General features: G+C 46.5%; 1 protein-coding gene across 1 annotated transcript in view; it reads left to right on the top strand.

Annotated features, from left to right (window-relative positions):
* Positions 1-5,527: 5,527 nt before the first annotated feature.
* AGXT (alanine--glyoxylate aminotransferase) overlaps positions 5,528-26,982 on the top strand; it is a 458,404-nt gene continuing 436,949 nt past the window's right edge. Inside the window, exon 1 of the mRNA XM_078665630.1 lies at positions 5,528-5,908. Coding sequence (XP_078521756.1) covers positions 5,654-5,908 — 255 coding nt within the window. The 5' untranslated portion in view covers positions 5,528-5,653. The remainder of the gene's footprint in view (positions 5,909-26,982) is intronic.

Below are 26,982 nucleotides of genomic sequence, written 5' to 3'. Positions count from 1 at the left end.
TTGTACACCACCCTCAAGGCCAACAGGTGAGATGCCGCTCAAGCACAGATCATGGAGGCCAACAGATTCAGAGACGGGCACTTGGTCCCTCCCTGACGGTTCAAGTAACAACGAGCCACCTGATTGTCGGTACGAACCAACAGATTCGTCCTGTGGAGGTGAACCTGAAAGAACTGCACCGCCTCCCAGATGGCCGCAAACTCCCGCCAGTTCGAGGAATGGGCGCTGTTCCTCCGAGACCGCAGACTCTTGGCCTCCAAGGACCCCAACATGGCCTCCCAAAGACTGGCATCTGTGGTCAACAAAAGGGGAGGAGGAAGACAAAACTGCACCCCCTTCTCCAGATTGGGAGTGCAAAACCACCAGTCTAAGTCCTGAACCAGAGCAGGAGAGAGAGGAACCAGAGTCTCGTAATCCACCCAGGAGGAGTCCCACCGAGCCAACAGATGAGTCACCAAGGGCTTGAGATGTAAACAAGCCCAAGGAACCACAGCAGTCATGGCAGCCATCAACCCCTGGACCCACAACCAGACAAAAGCCGGGGCAGAAGGACAACTCATTAGATCCCGCAACAGAGTCTGCAGGGAAAGGATCCAAACAGGAGGGAAAAACACTGCCCCTTTTAGGTGTCAAACAGACCCCTGACGAACGTAAGTCTCTGAACAGGATTCAGATGAGACTTGGCCAGATTCAACTTCAACCCCAGATCCTGGAACAAGGTCAACGTAGCCTCCAATGCCAGAAGAGCCTTAGGAAAGGAGGAAGCAGAGATCAAACAATCATCAATATAGAGAAACACGGAGAAACCCAGATGCTGCAAAACCCCCTCAGCAGGAGCCATTACCTTGGTAAAAGTCCTGGGAGCAGTGGAGATGCCGAACGGCAAAACCTGAAACTGGAAATGCATCCCTTGAACTGCAAACCTCAGGAACCGCTGACTGGCATGATGGACTGGAACGTAAATAGGCTTCTTCCAAGTCCAGAGAAGCCAATAAATTGCCCTCCTGGATGAGGGGAATGACGGACTGTAAGGTGACCATCCGAAAATGATCCAATCACACCAACTTGTTCAAAGCCCGGACATTCAGAATCGGGCAGAAGGAACCATCTGGTTTTGGGACCAGAAACAGATGGGAATAGAACCCCAGGTCCACTTCTTCCACTGGAACTGGTACAACAGCCCCCTTTGACAACAACATGGTGACGCCGGACAACATGGCAGACTGCCTCACAGGATCTCTTGACAACGGGGTAACTTGAAAGTAATCCAGAGGGGGAGGCCCCCAGAAGGGAATTTGGTAGCCCAAACTGATGACAGACAAGACCCACTGGTCGGAAATTAGAGCAGACAAATAGTCCAGAAACAAACTGAGCAGAGCCCCCACAACGGCATAGTCAATTCTGGCCCGCACCAGAGGGCTTCTGCTGCTGCTGCTGCTGCTGTTGCTGAGCCGGGATTGAAAATGGAATGCGGACCCCCCCGACCACGGGCTGGCCATGAAAGGGCTGAGAAGACAAGGCCTCCTGAAAACCCTGCTTATGAAAAAAGGATTTCTTCTTAGGCACAGGCTGAAAAGGCTTCAACATTTTCTTCTCCTCCGCAGAGCGCTGCACCATCGCATTCAAAGCGTCCCCAAAGAGACGAGAACCCTCAAAAGACAGCTTATGGACCAAGGCCGCCTGAGCAGCCTCAAGATGCCAAGGCCTGGTCCAGAGAGATCTCCTACCAGCCACTGCCGCCCTGGCTGCCGAGGAGAAGCCCACAATGAATCAAAAGTCACATCCGAGAGGAATTGCGCCAAGACCTCCATTTGAGCCAAGACAGAAGTAGGGTCCCCTTGATCCTGCAAACAGTCAAAAAACTTCTCAAAATCCTTCAAAAGGACCTGCGAAGCATAGGTCGCAAAGGTACTAGCACAGACTCCAAAATGAGAAGCGCGTAAGAACGCTTGAGAGCAGACTCCTCCTTCCGCTCTACCGGATCCGTCAGAGAAGCCTCCTCCGATGACAAAGAGGAAGAGGAAGCCGAAGCCATAGAGGACAAAAGATAATTGACTTTTGGAACTGCTGGAAACTGGGAGTCAAAGTCCACCAGGTGATACTGCTTCCCCAGAAAGCAGGGATACCCTGCTTATCAAATTCAAGCCATTCCTTAGTCAGTATATCCTTCAGGACAATATGGAAGGGAAGGTAATCCACCACAGAGGAACTATACTGGGCGTAAAACCCCTCATCAGATTTAGGGTCAAAACCAAGCACCTCTCGAATATAGACCAACATGTCCAAAAAACCTTGCCCTGGGCGTATTTTCCCTTAGGGGAATTGTCCATGTACTCCTCATTATCCTTGGACCTCTTAGCCGCAGGCTCCAGCAGCGCAGACTGGACAGCAGAATTGATCAATTCCTGCATGTCAGCCCTAGAAATCTGCAAAACGTCATCTACTTGCAGGTTCTGGAGATTATGCTGCGTGGAAACTGCCTTTGCAGGCACCAGAGATGAAGGCCCCTCTCTCATTGCAGGTAAAAAAGGAGTAAACCCCAGGGGAAACTCCCAACACACACAAAGGAAGGGCCCAGCAACCTCCAATAAATACTACCCCCAAACACCTAGGGGCCCATTAGGATGGCGGGCGGACATCCCGACGTAAAAGGGACTCCCCGCCATAAGGGCGGAGGTCCCGTGGGGGCTATTAGGATACGCCCGCCACACTGGAGGGCGCATCCTGCATTTTTAGCATTGCGGCGGGCGATGCTGAAAGGACCGCCCGCCACAATGCTAAAAATGCACATTGTGCACTTCAATGCACAACGTGACAGGCACCGTATGGTGCCTGTCAAGTTGTACAGTGAAGTGCAGGGGGGTGCCATATATACCCCCCATGTGCACCCCCAAATCCCCCTGGAGTCCCAGGGGGCCCGCAACAAGCCCCCACAAGACATTCCTGCATGCCTTTAAATGCCGCAACGGAAAAGCATGTCCCCGCCTTCACCCTAATATGGATGGCGGTGTCTAACAGACACCGCCACCATATGAAACCCTTTTCCGCCCGGTCAATTCTTTGACCGGGCGGAAAAGCGGCGGTCGGTCTTTCCGTCCGCCGCGGCCCCCCGCCATAGTAATATGGCAGTGGGGAGAAATGGATGGCGGGGGGAAAATGGGTTGCGGGCGGGAAGGATGTTGGGCGGATCGCCACCGCCCGCAGGGCAGTGGCGATCCGCCCGGAATCCTAATGGGGCCCCAAGTCTTGTAACGTGAGACCTGGAAACCAGTAAAAGGGCAGTCCTGCAGTCTCCACCCACAGCGACATGCATTAAACATGACTGTGGGGGCAGACGCTGCCTGTAAACTCCAACGGTGGAAGGACCCGAGGCCAGGACACCAGTAGAGCTCCGCGCCCCAGCACATGTGGGGTGGGGGGCGTCCTGATCCCAGAGCAGGAGCGCGGCCGACCGGAGCACCGGTATGGCCGCGCATAGATAAAACAACAGAATTCACAGAAACTGCAAAAAAAGCAACCTTTATAAAAAATGGACAGAAAGACTGACAGTATCGCAACCATCCCATAGGAAATCCGGAAATGGAAACAGGAACATGGAGCATCAACGTTCTGACAGGCATGGCGGTGGGCGGGAGGGGCTTATGTAACCTTTAGCTTTTTTGGTTTTCTAACGTTTTGATTGGCTGGGTGGAGGCAGGACTGCCTCACGTTGTAAGGATTGGGATGGGGAGGACCCATGATGGGGTAGTGTAATTCTGCTGTACATTGTATACCATTGCTGCTTCTTTTGCTGTTCTTTATTCAAACAAACAATTAAAATATTTTAAATGGAACTCTACGTGTCTTTTGCCAAAGTAGCTTCATTTCCCCAGATCGTTGTAAATACGGCTGTGTCAGTTTTGCATGGCTTTTTAAGGGGGAATGCCTACTTTGCGTATCATTATCGCTAACTGTTGCATCCAGACCTGGCGCTGTGTAAAGCAGGAGTTTAAAAAAAAGTGACACTAAAGGCCTCAGGCGTCACTTTGTAAACATAACGGCAAAAAAAGGCTGCCACACCATAAAAAGAAAATGACTCTGTGGCAGAGCTAGCTCCTAGGAGAATAAAAATATTTGGTGAGAAAAATACTCTAACATTTGCCCTTTTATCAGAATGGAGGAGGTGGGGAAGTAGGCACCATTCCATGTATTCAGATCAGTGAGAGGTCTGTGTGTCCGCCCAGGTAAAAGAGAGACCAACATGGCATTCAAGTTCACCTGCTGACGAAGCAAACCTTGGTACAAAAATGTTATCTGCTTTTTGAACAACGTAGGTGGGGAGAGGTGGGCCTCCTGCAGATCAATGTGGACTTCTGTCAACAACACCGCCTCCCATTTCCAAGAAATGATTGATTTGTAGCAAGAACAGAAGTTCAGCCGACTGCCCAGATGCAGGGTAAAAAGCCCCAAATGCCAGTTTCGGAGAGCCAGCTAAAGGGGGTATTCCAGTGAAGGCAGACTTGTATTGAAAACACACAGGTGTCCCATACATACTCGAAGAGTCACAGGGCATCCCAGGAAACCTTTTCTATTCTGGTTAGAAGGAAATGTTTTCACATTAGAATGGTGAAGGGGAAACTGGGAGTAAGCGAGTGAGAATATTTACTTAGCTCACATTTGCATCGATCTATAAGCAGCTACCACCAGAGCTCCGTCTCAGGCCCTTTCCCTCTCAGATCGGAAGTAGACATTCCCAGGGGCCTCTGTTCACACCAGTGGCAAGTATCATGAGGAGAGCTGTGCAGTCTGACACATATCTAGCTCCGTCCTTTAATTGCGTTTTTAGTAGAAGGCAACTATCTTTGCAGCTAGAGTGACATTCAAGATTAAAGATAGCGCGAAAGAAAAGTTTAAATTAGTACTGTGTTGTTACAATTCGGGTGATAATGACTTGAAGGGCAGAGTGGAGAGAGAGACCTAGGCAAAGAAAAAGAGACGATCGGCTTTGATCTTTGCTGGTTGCATACTTGCACTACATTATCGTCAGCTTTTGTTTAGGACAGTAGTCAACTCACACGGTGATACGGTGTGTCAGACGATTTCGGCTCCGTTCACACAGTAAGCCGGTAAAAAAGAAAGCAAAAAAAGCACACGGTGGCAGGAAAAGGTATGTAGAAACCACTACAGAGCGTGTCTTTGCTTCTTTTTGCAGGTTGTCAGCAGCCAATGTCCATCAGGGGTGTGAATATATCCCGGGACGTCGGCAACGGCCTCAGTGACGCTTTATTTTTTTGGGAGGGGGCAGTGGGCGGGTCGGTGGAGATTGTTGAGGGGGAGTGGGGTGGGGGCCTGGGGGCGAAGTTTTTTGCAGGCAGAGAGAGCCTCTAGGTAGCTCTCGGCAAGGGGCCCGCCCCTTCACAGGGTGACGTTTCTTTAAAAGTTGGCAGGTGCAGAGAACGTCGGTATAAAAAGGGAATAGGTAACTAATTTCTGTTAGTTATCCCTGTGATAACTCAGCTATCGAGAAGCAAGAGTTTAATGGCCGAAGAGTTGTTCAAAATACCACAAAAACGAGTTGGTGCAACAAATTGAGATAAGACACCTTGCTCGGCCAAAGGCTAACTTCACTGCTGTCCTCGTCCCAATTTTTTTTTTTTTTTTTTACAATTTAAGGATGCAGACGGCAATGAAAGGCACTCGTTTCCTGCTCCAGCAGACAACAGCTAACCTCGTGGGCTCCGTCTTGCAGTGTCCCAGGGCCATGTCATCCTTTCCTCCGCTTCAGGTGGCTGTCCCCTCTGCACTGCTGCGGCCGCTCGCAGTCCCTCAGAGGCTACTCCTGGGGCCCGGGCCCTCAAATGTTCCCCCACGTATCCAGGCAGCCGGAGGAAGACCATTGATCGGACACATGCACCCCGAGACGTTCCAGGTACGGTGCGCCAAGGTGTTAGGCACCTTTAACAATAATACGATATAGCATGCACCTGACATGCTTTTTTAATTTTTATATCGATGCTGCTGTTTAATAATTACATGGAATTGAAATGCAGATTATTTTTCATTTCCCATTTGGTATTGTGAAACATGATGAACCAATTAAACAAAGGTGTGGTTTATAACTGAAAAGGCCTCTCCAGTCACTGGTGAATTTCGGCATTCAATAAGGGGAAACATCCTTTACAACGAAACTTTTACAACGCAGTGCTTTTACAACGCAGGTTTTACAACGAAAACCATTACAACGCATTGCGCTGGGGGGCGCTCTAGGGTAGGGAATAGATTTAATTTACTATCAAACACCTTCCCTAGTGTCCACGGGGACTGGAGTTGAAATAGTAAATTAAACTATTCACTATCCAGCACCCCAAAGCGCTATGCGTTGTAAAGGTTTGCGTTGTAATACTTGCGTTGTAACAGCATGCGTGGTAAAAGCATGCGTTGTAACGTCATACATCCTTCAATAAGTCATCGTGCATTTCCCACCCTACAGTTCACGTTTTGTACATTGAGTCATTTTGCAGAAATCTTTCGTCACTTTTCTATGCCATGAAAGAGTTTGGAAGACAATTACTCACAATCACTGCAGATATCTTACCAGACATGCAATAGTGTCAGCTTGTGTTTTGTGGTCGTGTCTTTCCTATCAGTTTGTTGACTTCCGCAATGACACATCTTTGTCTACTGACACAGTGCTATGGTATGGCTCTAGCTGCAAATGGCACACAACACTTGACACAGCACTTGCTTCAATCTTGTTGTGACTAGCCCTATTCTGAGGGCTGGTCCCGGTTGATGGAATGTGTTACAGTTTTGTTTGGTGAACATGTGAAATAGACACAATGACAAGTGATTGTTTATGATATTTATTTGCAAGTACCGACTTTCAGAAAATAGGTTTCATTGTCAATTAGGAAACATGTGTATCATGTGAAAAAAGTATGAATTATCTGTGGACGTCGCGACTGCCTGCAGCTGTGTTCTGCTGGTACTGAGCCTCCGCATCATCGTCTTCATCATCGTCCATCGGGTTGGGTAGTTCTACATAACCTTCCTAGGGTACATTTGTCTCCAAACTAATGTTGCGCAGAATTGCACTTACTATATTATCATACTATTTGCGGGGAGAAGCGCAATCTACCCCCCCCTCGATATGTCAAGGCACCTGCAGGGGCGGCTCTAGGCCCATGGTGGCCCTGGGCAGGGAGCGTATGTAGGGGGCCCCGGAAGAGGGGGTCCGGGCGGGGCGGAGCGCGGAGGCCAGTGAAGAGGGGGGGTCAGGGTGTTTGGAAGTGGAACAGAGCCGGAGGCCGCCAAATCCCTGCCAGGGGCCGCCACGCAAAAATGTATCCATCCTCGGAGGATTATTATATTAAGGATATATATTGGCGCGGTGACCCCTGGGGTTTGGTGGCCCTGTGCAGGTGCACAGCTTGCACATGCCTAAGGCCGCCCCTGGCACATGAACCTGGCCTTAATCAATCCAAAATATCTTTCCACTATGTTGCGGGTCCCACTGTGAGCCTGGTTATATGCCTTCTCTGGCTCAGTCTGGGGTCAGTTGAAAGAGAGGCAAAAGTCAAGTGTCAATACATTAGCATATGGTTACTAACACATTGCAAGCCATGTGCAATATGTCTACATAGATTGGTGGTACATTTCTACATCATTATCTTCACAATAAGTGTAACTAATTCTGTTGTTGTTAGCTTGACACATTCCTCTTCTCTTACTCTGTGTTATAGCAGATACAGAGCAAGGGCTGATAGATTGGAACACTTATCCATCAAGTCTCTGAGGTTTATTCAGTTATTTTCAGGAAAGTATATTTGGAGGCGGTGGCACCAATCAATGTTGTGTGCTCACAGAATATGTGTGGCCTTGCAGATTTTCTGCTCCGGGGTTTGTACTGGTGTAGGCTGATGGTACGTATTTTGTATGCCACCCACCCCCATGTCATCCCCATCAGAATGCCTCACTATCACCCTGGAAAAGTAATCCTCAGCTCTCCATGACCCCTCTCTGACATATAAAATCTTGGTGTAGACACTGTATTCAAGGCTGGCTTGCCTTTTCCAACCAGATATTCACACATTATACAGATCTGTCAATTGCAGCAGGCATATTGAGCCTCTGCGTTACCTTATGCCAAAACAATTGAATCACTGGACTCAAAACTCATCTCAGTCTTTAACAGGAACATTATTCACAATACTGATCTTTACAATGGTTGGCTGCCTAACAGATGGTTAGACAAGGAAATCCGCGGCAGGTGCTTACGTTATTAGTCATTGCCACACACTGCAATCCCCCTGAGGTCAGTGCCCCCCTCCAGTTCAGCTGGTATTGCTACCGCAACCTTTTGTCCCCCCCCCAAAAATAGCCCAGATGAAGTTGGTCATGTTTGCACACTTGGTCCTCAGTAGAAAGCTGTTGGCATAGTTAATATGCCTGTCACTGACACATGTATGTGTCCATGGTAAAGCACACCTGTTGGTTTCAGGATACATGACAAGCCTGTTGACCATGGAAGTGACATGTAGACACACTCACAACCCCATTGGAACCTCATTTACACACCTGGGGCCTTATTTACAATGAGGTTGCACCACCAGAGCATCACTTTTTGCACAGCTACGAGGGCACAGGGGTATGCCCCATTCTTACCAGACAGCACTAAGCCACATGGTGTTGCCTAATGAGGCCTTGCAAATATTGTTCCCTTTAATGCAGTATTCTGCAAAACGGGCATGCAATGGATATTGCTGTGGTCATTTCCAGCATCTCCCATGGCTTTTTGACACTGCCCCAGATTTACGAGGATTTGTGACTCTGAGGCAGCACCAAACAAAAATGCACCGAGGAGAAATCATTTTTATCTAATTTTTCTTTTTCTATGCGTGTGCTCACTGTCTTCCTGGTGGTGATGGGGAGCCACTTGAAGATTTTGCGAAGCATTATGTTTGTGTGGAAGCATGCTGAGGAGATGGCATTGACCTGATATTTAATGGAGAGTTTGCTGTCTAGGATGATGCCGAGGTTGTGGGCATGGTCTTTCAGTGTGGTGGTAAGTCCGAGTTCTGATGGCCATTAGGAGTCGTTCCAGAGGACAGTATGTTTGCCAAAGATCAGAACTTCAGTCCTGTCCGTGTTGAGCTTTAAGTGGTTGTCCTTCATCCATGCTGAAACGTAATTCATGCAGTTGTGAAACTTAGACTTCGTTGAAGTAGGGTCAGCAGAGACCAATAGGACGAGCTGTGTGCTGTTGGTGTAGGAGATGATATTGATGTACTGCAATCTGACAATGTTTGTGAGTATGTAGATGTTGAAGAGTGTTGGGCAACTCTGCAGATGTGCTTCTCTTGCAATGTGAAGGGAAGGAGGTCGAATTCCTGGGTGTGTCCTGTTAAAAAGGATGCCATCCAATTGAGTGCATCATCTGTTATGCCAATCTGGCGCAGGCAATCGATGAGTGAGTGGTGGAAGACAGTGTCGAAGACGGTGGAGAGGCGAGCAGGAGCAGGGCAGCTGATTTCTTTCTGTCGAGTAGGGTACAGATGCCGTCTGTTGCATCGATCTGAGCTGTCTCGATGCTGTGGCTGGTTCTGAATACTGATTGGGAAAGGTCTAGTAAGTTGTTTATCTCCAGGTGTCTGGTGAGATGGAGGTTGATGGCCTTCTCCAGGACTTTGTGGGGAACAGGAGCAGGGAGATGGTATGTAGTTCTGGAGATCATTGAGGTCTGCAGAGGGTTTCTTGATGAGGGGTTTGAACTTAGCGTGTTTCCAGGCATCTGGAAAGGAGGCCATTGTTAGAGAACCACTGTTGATGGTGGTGAGTTGGCAGTTGCTCTCATCTCTTCCGAGATTGAAGAGTCGGTGGGGCCAGGGGTCGGTGGGTGCGCCTGTGTGGATGGAGTTCATAAGGGTGGTTGTGTGTGGTGCACTGAGTTGTTTCCATGCATTGAGCGGTTGGTCAGTAGTGGTGGTTGATTGGAGGCTGAGGAGGTTGAAGGATTGGGGATCGAAGTTCTTATAGATGGCTGTTATTTTGTTGATGAAGTGGTCGACAATGGTGTCACAGAGTTCCTGTGATGAGGGGAACGCGTTTTCAGTGGCTGACAGTGAGGTGACGTCTTTGAAAATGGTGAAGAGTTTCTTGGTTTGGTTGGTGCTGGTGTCGATCCATTGGGTCAGGGCTTACCTCTTTGCTGCTTTGATCTGTCAATGGTAGTCATTGAGAGCTACTTTGAAGATGGCTCTGTCGGTTTGGTTCCTGCTGTTGTGCCATCTTCTTTCAACTTGTTGGCACCTGCGTTTTGATGTACTGAGTTCTGGGGTATACCAGCTGGCATGTTTGTAGGGTCTGTGTGTTTTGGCTGGTTTGGTGGGAGCGACTTTGTCTGCGGTGCCGCCGATCCAGTCACTGAAGTTCTTTACTGCGTGGGCCAAGTTGGTGGTGTCTTTGGGCTGTGTGGTGCTCGTGCAGATTCAACTACAATGAGGTACAGGACAGGGGTGCCTCTTTTCACCCCTGATTTTCACCCTAGCGATGGAGCCTCTGGCGTGCCGCCTCAGACAGGCACTTCATAACTGGGGCATATGTGTTGGTCATACCGACAACTTATTTTCCCTTTAGGCAGATGAAGCAATGATTTATGTATGTCAGCCTAACATATCGGTCCCAAATTTATTAAATGCCATGCAAGAATTTAAAGAATATTTGGGCCTACAACTTAATCATACCAAGTCGGGGATGTATGACGGTACGACGCGTACCGTCACAACGCGTGCTTTTACAACGCATCCCTTACAAAGCAAGTCGTTACCACGACTTGCGTTGGGGGCGCGGATTGAGAATAGCATAATTTACTATTCTAACACCAGTCCCCGTGGACACTAGGGAAGGTGTTGGAATAGTAAATATACTATTCTTGATCCTCTAGCGCCCTCCAGCGCAAGCCGTGGTTACGACTTGCGTTGTAAGGGACGCGTTGAAAAAGCCACGCGGAGTAAAATCCGCGTGGTAAAGGATGTTTCCCCAAGTCGGCCTTGGTTCAGTTAGATAAGTTGAAGGGAATGCCTACTGTAAAATACCAGAGACAGATATACCATGGAAGACTGATAATGTTAAGTGTCTGGCCATTTATGTTACACGGGGTTACAACAGACCTATGATTTAAATCTGGGGCGGGTAATTCATAATCTTTGCCCATCAATTTTGTAACTGTCCGTCATGGGTAAAATTGCCCATATAAAAATGGTAGTACTGACTAGATGCCTGTCATTTCTGCAGGGAGCCATGTATGAGATTCCTCATTGGGTATTTAAGGAGCACAATAGTCTCCTAGTGGAGATTTTGTGGGCAGGGAAATGGTGTAGAATTGGGCTGGCTACTATTAAAAGAGAATGGGAAAAGGGTGGTATTGAGGTCCCATATTTAGAACTTTATTAGTTGGCCACCCATCTCCAGCATGCTATCCCCTGCTTTGATGATGACGACAACTGGGAAAAATCTCTCATAGCAGTCACACATGATGGGCATCAATTAAGGGCATTACTTATGAGGGGTAGAAATGTACCTGATTCACTAACCCACTTGATCTAACTGTTGTGGCGTCTTTGGGAATTGACAGTGCACCGGATGCTGCTTGCGCCCTACGCTCCAGACCTCGATTTATGGATTTTGCACCCGTTTGCTCTAATTACCAAGACAATGTTGATGGATAAGTGAAAAGAGGGTGGATGCTTTTTGCTCTCCTACCTTTACCCAGCTGACCATTTCATAACCATTCAGGACACCTCTGAGTCATTTGGAGTTGGACAAGGGCAATTTGTGCAGTATGCTAAGATAGAAGCTACTGCTAGGCAACTATGGCCATCATTTGCCAAAGCCCCGAAGCCTACACAAATGGTCATTACAATACTTTCTCAAGTTTTCTCAAGCTGGAGGCCGTAAACATGGAATGCACATTTATAGAGCACTGCGGGTGGATCGACGTGTAGAGCCACTCTGTTTTTAGGGGACCTGGCAACAGGTCAATGAAGAGGCAATAGCGACTAAGGAATTGGGTAAAGTTCATGAGGCCGTACGAAGAGTTTCCATAAACCCTCAGTTCAAACTGAGACAACATAATTACGTACACATTGCTTATATTTCCAGAAGAGGCTACACGCTATGTACCCAAACAGATCTCCTATGTGCGTTAGATGTGGTAGCACCAGTGCTGACCTTTTTCATGTTGCATGGCACTGTTAGTAATCACAATGTATTGGGTGGGGGTGTTGTCCCATATTAAATCCATCACAGAATGTGGGATCCCATGTACTATCAAGAAGTGTCTCTTGGGTCTGATTCTGGAAAATTCCCAAAAGAAATTAAGTAGACGGTTTGCAGTTCTAGGACTCATAAAAACACAAGAGATGTATTGCAATAGGGTGGTTGAGTGCCAGGCTTCCTACAAAGCGGGCTTGGAGAAATAACTTGCTGGAGTGGGTAGGTGCGAATGAGGCCTACATGCAACGGAAGAGATGGGACGCTAGGGTGACAGATGACCTGCTTTCCTGGGGAATGATTTGCACAGACATTGGCTACTCTCTTGGGGGATAACGTGCCAAACTCCAGACATATTGCACCATATTATGCAAGCTGGTTCCTAGAATTTGAAGGTGATTTAGTACCATGGACTGATTGCTAACCCTCTTGGCCGGGGTATGCGCTGGGGGGTATGTGGCCACGCATGCATGTTTTCCAGTTCATCTCTAAATTTCTTTTGGTGACTGTTCAAATGATGGATGCCCGAGGTGGGGTACGTTTTTAAAAAAATGTCTGTTTTTGAAATCGAAAAGATTGTTCTGACAGTAAAAGCTTGTTAGCTGTCATATTACCTGAGTGTTGGTGGTCTTATCAGCTTATGTCTGGACTTGTGAACCAAAGTATTTGGACTGCATGGTCTTGTAAGGAGCATGATCAATGATATTACCATGCAAGGCTATGTACACAGTCAAGTAGGTTGAAAGGCTAATAAAGAAATTGGAAAAAAATGGTTTTCTCAAGGAAACAACAGTTGAAATAAATAAATATTGAAAATGAGCAGGAAAAAATGTCCATTTGTGACAACGTTTTCATCTGTAACTTTTTGTCATGATGGCCGATTTACAAAAGCTGTGGTTATTTGAACATTTCTGAATGTGTGGGTACCAATACTAGCATGTGATTGAGAGGGCATTTTTCAAAATGTGTTCTTTCTCACACACTGGCTTACATTTGGAAATCACAAATGCAGAAAAATCCAATTGTTAATAAACATTTTCTACTAATATATGTTCTCACTTGTCTTCCAATAAAAGTGATTTCTCATTTGTGTAGGCAGCCCTAGTACCTGTGACAGGAAACAGGTCAAAATGCAATATGAACCCATCACATTTTCCACTGGAAACTGGCCCTTTTTTGTAAATTGGGTAGCTGTCGATTTTGGGCCCTAACTAAGCTAGCACTCAGGCAAACCTAGCAAACCTGTACACTTTTGACACCTAGAGGAATTCAGGGTGGGTTTATATGGGTAGCTTTCACCAACTTGTCTTACCCAGAAACCATTGCAAACCTCAAAATGTACTAAAAACACATATTCCTCACATTTATCTAATGGAAAGTTCTGGAATTCGTGTGGACCCACAAATGTTCTCCCACCTAGCAGTCCCCCAAGTCTCCCAATAAAAATGGCACATCATTTGTGTAGGTAGGCCTAGTGCCTGACACAGGAAACAAGCCAAAAGGCAACATGGACACATCATGTTTTTACACTGAAAACTGACCCTGGTTGCAATTTAGGTAGCTTTGGATTTTGGGCCCTAATTCAGCCGGCACCTGTGGAAACTTAGCAAACCTGTAAATGTTTTAAAACTAGACACATAGGGGAATCCAGAGTGGGGTGACTTGAATGGCTCTCCTGAGGTTTTACTATCCAGAGGCCTTTGCAAAACTCTAACATTGACTAAAACATACATTTTCTTCACATTTATGTGAGGAAAACTTCTGGAATCTGCAGACAGCCACACATGTCCTACCCCTCAGAATTACCCCAAGCCTCCTAATAAAAATGGTACCTCACTTGTGGGTAGACCTAATTCCAGCGACAGCAACAGGCCAAAACGCAACATATACAAATCAAACTTTTCCACTACATAACTGTCCTTTTGTTTTACAATGTGGGTAGGTATGAATCTTGGGCCTAGGTTAGCTGGCACTTAGGGAAACCTACCAAATGTGTACATTTTTTAAAGCTAGACAACTAGGGAAATCTAGGGTAGGGTAAGTTGCATGGCTCTTTTGAGGTTTTCTTACACAGACTCTCTTGCAAACCACAAACTTTGACTAAAAAACAAGTTTTCCTCACATTTCTATGATGGAAAGTTATGGAACGTGGGTATACCCACAAACTTCCAACCAGCCAGCATTCTCCAAAGTCTCCTGATAGAAGTGGTACCACACTTGTGAGGGTAGGTCTGCATTAGGAAACAGGCCAAACTCAACATGGACACATCACATTTTTCAACTGAAAACAGACACTTTTTTTGCAATGTGGGTAGCTGTGGATTTTAGTCCCAAGTTCAGACGGGATCTAGGGAAACCTAACAAACCTATACACCATTTACAACCAGACACCTAGGGAATCTGTGGTGGGGTGACTTGTGTGACTCTCCTGAGGTTTTCTTACCCAGAAAATCTTTTGTAGACTTCACACGTTGACTTGAAGCACACATTTTCCTCCTATTTCTGTACAGGAAAATGCTTGAATCTGTGTGGATCCACAAACTTTGTACCACCCAGAGTTCCAACACATCTCCCGATAATAATGGTACCCCACTTGTGTGGGTAGGCCAAGATATCACCAAACAAAAGGCCCTAAAGAGCTACACAGTGAGATCAGTGATACGGGTAGATGCTGTATGTTGGGCTGTGCTGGGCTGCCACCAATGGAAACCTACCAACCACAGTCATTTATAAAAAGTAGACACCCAGGGGATTTCACTGTGATGTGCCTTGCAAAAATTTCATACGGTTTTCCTACCCACAGTGCCCTGCAATCTTCAAGCTTTGGCTAAAATCAAGAATTTGCCTTATAGTTCTGTGATAGAGACTTCCAGAATCAAGAGGAATCCACACAAATGACAGGAACAGATCAAACCACTGTCAATGTGCGCTCCACTGTGGGACTTCCATTGACCCTGGTTTGAATGATTTCCTATCACCCGTCACTAGTTTCAGCCACACAAGTGGGGTAGCTTTTTATCGGGAATTGTGAAGATACACTGGGTGCTATGAATTTTTTAAATGCCTCTTGATTCCTGATGTTTCCATTACAGAGATTCAAGGAATATTTGTGATTTTAGACAATGTTTGAGATTTGCAAGACATTGTGGTTACAGAAAATATCATTTGATCCACGCAAAGCACACCACCCTGAACTCCCTGGGGTGTCTAGTTTTTAGAAATTTGTATGTTTGGTAGGTTTCCCTCAATGTCAACTGAGCCTGGGCCCAGTTAATGCAGCTAGCCCCATTGCCAAATCAGGTTAATTATTCGATAGGAAAGGTTTCTGTTTCCACATTATGTTTTGGAGCTTTTCCTGTTATGGACACTGGGCCCATCCAAACAAGGAAGCAAAATGTTTGTATCGGAACAAGTAGGGGAATGCTAGTCAGTAGGGATTGTTTGGAAGCCTGTGTATTCTGAAAGTTTATGACACAGAAATGCAAGGAAAATAGTGATTTTAGGCATAGTTTAAGGAATGCAGAGTACCGTGGGATCTATGCAAGGCATACCACCCTGGACTCCTCTCAATGTCTAGTTTTTCAAAATGACTGGGCCTGGTAGTTTTATTCCAGGTAGTGGCCTATACAAGCCTTAAAAGTGCAGCCATTCACCATGGCAACACATGGTAATGGGATTTAGCCCAACTCTCCTGGCCCGTTTTGTGAAAACAACACCCAAAAGAATCAAATGTCCTCTCACTTGCCTGTGGGATGGGATGTTATTGTCAATATGCGAGGAAAAAGACTATTGAGGCTCTAGGGGTAGGCCTATGGCCTGATATCAGGATGGGCTAGACCCATCCCATTATTTAAAAAAAATAACTTTCCGACCCCCAAGCACAAATCGGGGGTAAACTTTTTCCCTGCCCTCTGGGGAGGCCAAAATACAAGTTTGTCTACTTTGGAGTGGGAGTATGGCCTTATATCAGAGTATGACACTTGCACCCAATTCTTTTGCTCCAAATTCAAAATCGCTGGTGTTCAGTGGGCTTTTTGCCCCCTAGGGCATAGAAACGAGCAACCTACCGAATTGGAACAAACATCCTATTTGCCCCCAGTGCGAGCAGAAAGACTCTATTTCCCTCCTATGGGACAGGGACATGGCTCGATGCCAGGGTAGGCTGCCTCCTTTTGTTTGTTTTGGTGCCATTTTAAATTCCCTGGTGTCTAGTAGGCTTTTTGCCCCCCACAGGGCCAAATTAAGGGAAAGCCTACAGTCTGAATCTGGAGGGGGGCAGGAAGAGTTGTTTCTCTTTTGGGGTGGGGGTATGGCCAATGCCAGAGTGCAACATCTGCCCCCCTTTCTATGCCCCACATGCAAAAACCCTGGTGTTCAGTGGGCTTTATATCTAGATTTGGGGCACCTCCCCAGTTGGGACAAACTCCCTTTCTGCGCATGGTGGGCAGATAGACTTGCTTCTTCTGTAGTAGGGGTATGGATCTATACCAGGGTAAGGCCCCCCTCCATTTGTTTCTTTTGGTGCCATTTTGAAATCCCTGGTGTTTAGTGGGCTTTTTGCCCCCCCCCCCCCCCCGGGGCAGATAGAGGTGAGACTTCCCCAGAAAGTCTACCTGGTCCTGGGGTGGGGTAGAGCTAGGCTGGCCAATGACTAGGTGGCCGCTTTCCCCCACCAAAAATACTGTACCTGGTGTCTAGTGGGCTTTTTGCTCCGCGGAAAGAAAATTGGAGGTAATTGCACCTATCCGCCTCCTGGGGGCAGAAAGATTGTTGAGCCTTTTTTGGACTGGAGGCATGGCCATGCCCATGGTGGACACCCCTCACCACTATGTTTTTTTTCCTGGTGTCTAGTGGGCTTTCAGCCCCTCCACCCCAGGGGGCTGAGTGAGATAATCAACCAATGGGCCCCAGGGGGAGTGGTGGAAAACTGTCTCTGCCCTTTTGGAGTGGGGCATGGCCGTGCCCATGGTGGGCATCCCCACTCCTATGACTGTTGTTTTTTTCCCTGTTAGAAATAGGGTTTCTAGTTAGCAGTAGTTTGCATACTATCTAAGTAGGGACCCTCCCTCCAGTCAGGGTAAAGGAGTCACACAGATAAGATAACCCCTGCTTACCCTATTGGGAGCTTGGCATGAGCAGTCAGACTTGTCTCAGAGGCAATTTGTAAAGTATTTGTATATACACACAGTAACACAGTGAAAACAGTACAAAAGGAGTCTGCACCAGTTTAGAAAAATAGCCAACATTTATCTGAATAAAACACGACCAAAACAACAAAAATCCAACATACACAAGTCAAGATATCACTTTCAAAAGGTTGAGCAAGTTTAGTCCATAGAAACCAATGGATGTCTTTCTTTTAGCACAAAGTACCTTAGAAGCATCAAAAATTAAAGGCGAAGCAGGTGCAGGGGAGATGAGGCACCAGAAAAGCAAAGCGATGCGTTGGTTTCTTACTACACAGGAGAGGTGATGCATCAGTCCCTTATTGACAGGGAAGGTGATGTGTTGGTTCCTTAATACTAGGCAGGTGAGGTGATGTGTCACTTCCTTACTGGCAGGGGAGGTGATGCTTCGGTTCCTTACTGGTAGGGGGGCGATGCATTGGTTTCAGGACACGTGGCCTAGGTTCCTTACTGTAGGGCGGTGTCAATGAAGAATCGGTGTCCAGAGACAATGCCGCAAAATCCTGATGTGCGGTGTAGATTCGACAGCAGGGAAGCAGGCGCTGCACCAATGTTTCAGCCGTAGAGCAGGCGCTGCATCGGAGCCAAGGTCGAGCGGGTATCACAGACGTCAGTGACACAGTGCTCAAAACTCAGCTAAGGCCTGCGGTGAAAGCTGTGGTCGATGTGCTGATCGAGAACCAAGCTTTGGGGCAGGCTGGAGAATTGCATTGATGTTTTATATCGAAACATTGAGAAAACAAGCACTCGTAGATGGTATGTGGATTTATTCCTTCAGATCACCACATTCTACTTGCAAGGGCCCAGAAACTGTATTTGGTACCACTTGGCAAGTCAGGACTTTCAGCAGAAGAGCCCAGGCACTGGCAGGTGAAGTCTTTAATGGCCTTGAGACTTCTTAACAGGAGACAAGCCCGCACAAGCCCTTGGAGAACCTTGAAAGCAGGATGTAGAAAGCAAAGTCCAGTCCTTTCACTCCCAGGACAGAAGCAGAAAGCAGCAGGTCAGCACTACAAAACAAGAAGCCGAGTGGCAGTCCTTCCTAGAGCATTCAAGTCTTTTTTCAGGTAGAATGTGCTCAGTCCAGAAGTGTTCTGATTTGGGGTGTCAAAAGTCTAGTACTTATACCCCCTTCTGCCTTTGAAGTAGGCAAACTTCAAAGGAAAGTCTTCGAGGTGCACAAGAACCTGCCTTTCCCTGACCTGGCTGCAGATACACTGTAGAGGGGAGGCGGCAGCTTTGTGTGAGGACAGGCAAGTCCTTTTCAGGTGTCAGAGACATCTCCTCCCACCACTCTAGCTCAGGAGGGCCGATCAGCGTGGTGATGGCCCATCAGGATATGCAAACTCCCTTTTTGTGACTGTCTATAGTGAATGCACAAGAGCCCAACTGTCAGCCAACCCAGACATGGATTATACAGACAGGCAGATAGATGCACAGAATGGTTAAGCAAGAAAATGCCCTCTTTCAAAAAGTGGCATTTACAAACATGCAATCAGAAAACCAACTTCACAAAAAGATGTATTTTTAAATTGTGAGTTCAGAGACCCCAAACTCCAAATCTCTATCTGCTCCTAATGGTTAAATTACACTTAAAAGTTATTTCAAGGCAACCCCCATGTTACCCTAGGGGAGAGATGAGCCTCGCAATAGTGCAAAAACAAACATGTTCGTATTTCATTATTAGTACATTTAGAACATACCAGAACATGTCCTACTTTTTACAAACACTGCACCATGCCCAGGGGGCAGCCTTGTGCCTACCTCAGGGGTAACCTACATGTAGTGAAATGAAAGGTTTGGACCTGGCAAATGGGTGCACTTGCCTGGTCAAAATGACACTTTGAAACTGCACACACAGACACTGTAGTGGCACGTCTGAGATATATTTGCAGGCTACTCATGTGGGTGGTACAACCAGTTCTGCAGGCCCACTAGTAGCATTTGATTTACAGGCCTTGGGCACCCTTGGTGCACTATACTAGGGACTAACTAGTACATCAAATATGTCAATCATGGATAAACCAATCCCCAATGCATTTTACTCAGTGATCACTTGAACTTTAGCACTGGTCAGCAGTGGTAACTGCACAGAGTCCTAAAACCATATTATAAAACAACAAGGGGACCCAGGTTACGTCAGCCAGGGACCTTGGGAATAAATTATTTTAAACAACAACGGTCCCTAGGGAAGTTAGAGAAAAGAAACCAAGCAATGAATATAGACTCAATCGGTAGTATATTAAGTGGACATGTAAAGCCGGACAGAGGTCTGGTATTTACTTATAAGCAGTTAAACAGTGGTTAAACATTAATACATAAAGTGGGACTCAACCCGTGTCCTACTAAACCAATGGAATACAAGACAAAACAAACAACAGGGGGATCAGGCAAAGCCCGAGGCTTGTGTCCCACTTTATGTATTAATGTTTAACCACTGTTTAACTGCGTATAAGTAAATACTAGACCTCCGACCGGCTGGACATGTCCACTTAATATAGTACCAATTGAGTCTATATTCATTGCTTGGTTTCTTATCTCTAACTTCCCTAGGGACCGTGTTGTTTAAAATAACAGAGTCCTAAAACCAGCAAAAACAAAATGCAGCACACTGTCAAAAACAAGAGGTCAAAAACAAAAAGACTGGGGAAATCATGCCAAAAGATGCCAGGTCCAATACATGTTCCACTCCCAGCTGACAGTGGGGAGAGGATGTGGCCTTTCTGCCAGAGCTGACGACTTTGTAGCTGGGGAACCCGATTCAAGCCTCGGCGTCTGCTAATCATCCTGTGATTCTGGTCCAGGAGGGTGTGGATGTCGTCTGTGGCGGCGAGTAGGGCAGTCTCTGTGCTGTGGTTGCTACGGAATCCGGATTGGGACGGGTCGAGGATGGCATTCTCGTCAATGAATGGTGTCAGTTTCCTGTTGATTGTTTTCTCTGCAACTTTGGCTGGAAGGGGAGGAGCAAGATGGGCCGATAGTTCTTGAGGTCGGTGGAGTCAGCTGTGGGCTTCTTGAGCAGAGGTCTGACCTCTGCGCGCTTCCAGTCGACTAGGAAATTGCCTGTTTTGAAGGTGGTGTTGATGGTGCGTTGTAGTTTGGGTGTGATGGTGGCCGTGGCTCTGTGGTAGATGTCAGGGGGGCAGGGGTCGGTGGGGGCTCCAGTGTGGATGCTTTTAATGGTCGAGGTGGTGTCTTCGACCGTGATCGGTGTCCAGTTGGAGATGGTGGGTTAGCAGGTGTTTCTGGGGGCCGGGGGGCCATCTGTGGCACCTGGTGCATGGTCGGTGAAGTTGTCATAGAGTTTTTGTTCTTGAGGTGGTGTTGATGGCGTAGTGTATGCAGTGGTGGTCGGTCCATGGCGGCTGTGTTTTGTGGCTGAATTGGGCGCTGTTTCCTGCTGCAAAGATGGGGTCGAGGTCTGGGCCTAAATCCATCGTTTTTTTGCTCACCATGCCATTCCGGTTTGAACCTAGCCATATGCAAATCAGTCTTGACCCTGTGTCCTGCTCTGTGGGTCGGTATGTGGACGAGTTGTTTAAGCCTGATGCTGGTGAGGTTGTCACGAAGGATAGTGGAGTCTGGGTCGCTGGGGTTGTCGAGGTGGAAGTTCAGGTCTCCAATGAGTATGTTGTTTGTTGAGGCGATGGCGTGGGGTGCGATAAAGTTGGTCATGATGGTGGCGAAGGGTGTTGGGGGCTGGGGGGTCTGTAGACGAGGGTTCCTCGGAGTGTGGCTTTGGGGGTGGCCTGGATCTGAAAGTGCAGGTGTTCGGCAGAGGGGAAGGTTTCGCTGAAGGTGGTGAGGTGGAGGGTTGAGTGCAAGGAGGGTGGTGGTGTCGTAGTAATGGGTAATGGGATGTCCAGGGTTCCTGGCGCTGGCCGCAGTTGGGTCGTGGACGGTTGCAGATGGGCTTGTCTTTGGTGAGCGTTCAGCGAACCAGCAGTGAGCCCGCTGTGCGTGAGCAGTGGCCGTCATTAAGTAGGGGAGGCGGGAGGAAGGAAACACTGGGAGGCGGGAGATGTGGAATTCCGGGGGGAATTTTGGGGGGAATTCTGGGAGCAAATTCCCAGGGGGAATTCCTGGGGAGAGGGACCGCAGGGGCCGCAGCGGCAAAAGGAACAGGCAGGCATGAGAAAATAAACACAGTGGTGGAATTATAGCAAGACACAGATGGGCACAATAACAGTGGCACAACAGGCAAAAATTAAGAAACAAAACGGCTGAGAAAGGTTACGGTGGTTGCAGGCAGTCTGGTCCCAGTTGGAGTGGGCACCAGGCGCAGGAGCGGGCAGCAGCCTCGAACCTCCCAAGGAGGAGGTCAGGGTCTGGAGGCAAGAGACGGCACAGCAGAGCTACGGGGAGAGAGTGGACCTAGACCGAGGGTCGGAGTTCTTACTCCAGACTACCCTTGGGTGTTTGGACAAAATACCTTAAAAAATATATTGTGCTACAGAAATATCATGTCAAGAATATCTGGATTTCCAATATATTGTAGACAGGAACATCAAAGGTAAAAAGATTGTTTGTAGTGTTGTTTTTAATATTGTTGTCAAAGATATCAATGCAGTAAATATAGTTTCTCATAATATTGTTTTCAAGTGTTTCATTAGTATGTAATGTATTTTTTATTGTGTTTATTATTTTCAAATTATTTATTAAATTGTTTAAATTTGTATTTTAAATTGTATTAATGTTTTAAATTAATTATTGACTTTTTTTAGTAGTGGAATGTTGGGCTATTAGGGGATAAGGGAAGGAGCATTTTTTTAAAATATGTATTTTAATTTTATATTTAATCCAACACCTTCCCTAATTGTGTTTAGATTGAGTGGGACTACTATGGGCTTGATTACGGTGTTGTTCGGAGTTGCCTCCGACTGACACTATTTCGGTGGAGGAAACCGGCATCATAATCCCGACGGCAGAAACAACATCCTTATGGGATTATGGTGAGTTTCCAATCAACCAACGGGCTCCATGAGCCCGTGGGAAAGTGTCAGTTGGTCCCTCCAACTGCTGCCTTCGACCGTATGCATCGTAATGCGTCGATTGGACTGCAGCAGTAGATGCGGTTCGGACCACAACCGACAAGCCAATCCACATTGTAATTAGGCCCTAAATGTTACTCCTTTATGTCACCCCTTTCGTGTCCAACACCTTCCTTAAAATGGTTTAAGTTGGAGTCTCCTACAAGTTCCCTAATTTGGTTTATATTGGAGTGGTAATAGTAAGTGTTACCTCTTGTAGTGTTCAACGCTCTCCCCAAGTTAGTCTAGATTAGAGTGGAAATAGTACATTTCACCCATTTAGTGTCCAACAGTTTCCGCAAGTTGTTTTGGATTGGAGTGGAAATAGCAAATGCCACCCATTTAGAGACAAATTATGAGAATTTGGTGAAGCAGTAGCACAGTGGTACAACCCACTGCACCATCGTTCCCTCAAAGCTTGCGTTCTTCAACCACCAGATTAGGACTTATTCGTAGTTTAAAAAGGCACAGCAATGGGAACACCTCACAAGTTTCTGCATGGCATGGACTCGTTAAGTGCATGCCTTGAAGGGACCTATGTGCATGCACACAGGGGGGGCACGTTATGCCCCCCCGGTGTGCATCCACATATGTCTAAGGCACAAGAGGGCCATGTAGGGCACCCTTTGACTCCTCTCCACCAGGCTTTTCATGGAGGTGGAACCAGTATGAAAAGCCTGGCAGAGAGGAAACTCATAATATGCTTGGCAGGACCGTGGCGGTCCCACCAAGCATATTGCGGCCTCAGGCCGTTGCTCCTACGCCAGGAAACAGCGGTTCCATGGAAGTGCCGGTGGAACTTGTGCAGTCCGAATGCCCAAATCATAATCGGGCGGTCGGACCATGGGTGCGGCAGTGGCTGAATCCACCACCACCATGCCACCAATAGTCTGGGGGTCCAAGGACCACCAGACTCGTAATCTGGCCCTTAGTGTCCAGCTGTTATCCCAAGTTGGTTTAGTTTGTAGTGGAAATACTAAATGTTAGCCCTTTAGTGTCCAAAGCATTTCCTAACTTGGTTTAGATTGGAGTTGGAATAGTAAGGCCCTCATTATAATATCGGTCAGAGTTGCTTTCGACCGACATCATCGCACATTCTGGACCGATGGACCTCCAGTCAGCGGTCAAGACTGCAGTATTACAATGCGACCATACATGGTGCAATTGCATACTCCCATTTCTCTATGGGAGCTTGTGTTGCGACCATAACCCGGCCGTGGTACAATCTCCCATAGAGAAATGGGAGATTCTGTTAATCCATGCATTGCGTGGCAGGCACCTTAAGGTGCTTGCCAATTGGTGCAGGGATTGACAGAGAGGATCCCATCGGCCACTAACTGGAGGCCGTGGAGGGCCCCCAAAGTCACTTTCCGACACGCTTTCCATGTCGGAGAGCCCAACATGGAAAGCCTGTCAGAAATCAACACCGTAATCCGGAGGGCAAAAACGCCATAAATAGGGATACGGTGGGGCCTCTGACTGGCCGACGAGCTCCATGAGCCCATTGGAATCTAGCCGGAATGACCATCGGGTTTCACTTTCGACCACCAGCATTGTAATGCTGCAGTCGAAAGTGAAACCTACAATGTGAGTTGAAAAGCCTCTGACTTGAGGTTGGAGGCTTTCAGACTCACATCGTAATCAGGCCCTAAATGTTACCACTTTAGTGTCCAACACCTTCTCCAAGTTGGCTTAGATTAGAGTGGGAATAGTAAATCTTACCTCTTTAGTGTCCAACACTTTCTCCAAGTTGGTTTAGATTGAAGTGGAATAGGCCCCTTACGCCGCCGGTACGTCACTTTTTCCCATATTAAAAGTGACGCACCAGTGGCGCAAGGGGCTTGTAAATAAGTCCCTAAGTGTCAAACCTTTTAGTGTGCTAGATTTTCCCCTAACTTAGTATAATAAACAGATGTCACACATATTTTGTTGTAAAAACAACAGTTGATGGACAGAATGCAGAACAATGTCATACATTCACCCCAGTACCGAGATCTGGGCCTAAATCCATCGTTTTTTTGCTCACCATGCTGTTTCGGTTTGAACCTAGCCATATGCAAATCAGTCTTGACCCTGTGCCACATGGGAACAGTCCAACCTGAACTGCCAAGCCAGGTCCTTCCTGGACTGGAAACAAGCATCCTAGGACCGGTTACGGGTTTTCAGCCCTCATCAGCTAGGATAGCTTCATTCCAGTGGCATGGAGAGCACGGGACTCACGTCTGAGCATACCCGTCCCACTCAAGGTGACAAATGCAAAAACAACAGTTGATGGACGGAATGTTGCACAATGGCAAAACATTCACCCCCAGTCACAGATCTGGGTTTAATCAATCGTTATTTTGCTCACCAAGCCACCCCAGTTCAGACATTGCCATATGCAAATCAGTCTAGACCCTGTGCCTCATGGGAACAGTCCAGTCCAAACTGCCAAGCCATGTCTTTCCTGGACCGGAATCAAGCATCCTAGGACCGGTTTTGGGCTTTCAGCCCTCATCAGCCAGGATAGCTTGATTCCAGTGGCATTGAGAGCACGGGACTCACGTCTGAGCATACCCCTCCCACTCGGGGTGACAAATGAAAAAACAACAGTTGATGGACAGAATGTAGAACAATGTCATACATTCACCCCAGTACAGAGATCTGGGCCTAAATCCATCGTTTGTTTGCTCACCATGCCATTCCAGTTTGAACCTAGCCATATGCAAATCAGTCTTGACCCTGTGCCCCATAGGAACAGTCCAGCCCGAACTGCCAAGCCAGGTCCTCCCTGGACGGAAAACAAGCATCCTAGGACCGGTTTTGGGCTTTCAGCCTTCATCAGCCAGGATAGCATGATTCTAGTGGCATGGAGAGCACGGGACTCACGTCTGAGCAAACCCGTCACACTCGGGGGTGACAAATGCAAAAGCAACAGTTGATGGACAGAATGCAGAATAATGTCATACATTCACCCCAGTACAGAGATCTGGGCCTAAATCCATAGTTTCTTTGCTCACCATGCCATTCCAGTTTGAACTTAGCCATATGCAAATCAGTCTTGACCCTGTGCCCCATGGGAACAGTCCAGCCCGAACTGCCAAGCCAGGTCCCCCCTGGACAGGAAACAAGCATCCTAGGACCGGTTTCAGGCTTTTAGCCCTCATCAGACAGGATAGCTTGATTCCAGTGGCATGGGGAGCACGGGACTCACGTCTGAGTCTGGCAGTTCGGGCTGGACTGTTCCCATGAGGCACAGGGTCAAGACTGATTTGCATATGGCCTTGTCTGAACTGGGTGGCTTGGTGAGCAAAATAACGATGGATTAAACCCAGATCTGTGACTGGGGGTGAATGTTTTGTCATTGTGCAACATTCTGTCCATCATCTTGTGTGTTTTGCTGTTCACACATATTTTGTTAACATTATTTTTTTACAATTTTAATTATTTGTACAGCTTTCCATTTTTGCAAATATTTTTTAAGTTAAATAGAAGCAAATATAAACTGAAGCAAATAAAATATTATTGTAAGTTTTTAATTGTAAAAAAACAGAAGCAAATCAGATTTTATATATATATTTGGAAAATGTACATTTTCAAATGTCATTTTTCCTTGATACAATTTTTAAACATGTTGTATCCTTTTTCTCAATACAGTGTTTTAACAATATTTCAAAATATGTTTTACTAGTATACATAAAATATTTGGATATGTTTTATATTATTATTATATTTTTACCTTACCATTTTTTCAACATGTTTGATATGCTTTAAAAATTGTTATACTAATGTATGAATATGTGACTTTATTTATGTTTTAATTATTAAATGTTATGATATGTATATTTGAGACTGTAATGTATTGTGTGCGTGGGTTTTTAACATTTTTTTAACATGTTTTTGTCTATAAACAATTTATATGGGAGTTTGGAGTTTATCCATTTTTTTTAAAGGATACAGTTTTGGCTTATTGTAAAACAATGGGTTTCACTTAGATTTCCTTTTTTCTGTTTTTTTGGTGCTTTTCTTTTTTTAAAACACATTTCGGTTTTGTTTATGGAACCTACAGACTCTGAATTGCCTTGAGGGATTTTCTTTGGATTGTGTATATTTTTGCATTTTTGGGGGGCTTTTTGAATTTGTTTTCTTTGTCATTTTGTGGATTACTGTTTTTTGTCACATGGAGCTGGTGAAAGATCCTGTTTTCCAAAGACCCCAGGTGAGAACACTAGGAGGGTAGAGAGGTCCTCAATGAAGAGGATGGAAGGAATAGGTCCCCCTGTCATATACTCAAAAAACAAATAGAATCCACTCTGAAACCCAAAAGGGTTCCTGTAGAAGAGGTAAAAATACTTGCATGGCACTCAGCCATAATTGCCCTTTTTATTTATTTATTTATTTATTTATTTATTTATTTATTTTTTACTTATAACCTTTAATGTCAAAGCATGATTCCAAAATATAACTCTAAAAGTCATTTGGATATCAACGTACTTAACGCTGATACACATGCAAGAACCAGGGTTAAACTTTTTGTT

The sequence above is a fragment of the Lissotriton helveticus genome, chromosome 11 (genome assembly GCF_964261635.1).
Source record: "Lissotriton helveticus chromosome 11, aLisHel1.1, whole genome shotgun sequence".
NCBI lineage: Eukaryota > Metazoa > Chordata > Amphibia > Caudata > Salamandridae > Lissotriton > Lissotriton helveticus.
This window is presented reverse-complemented; position numbering and strand designations above follow the sequence as displayed.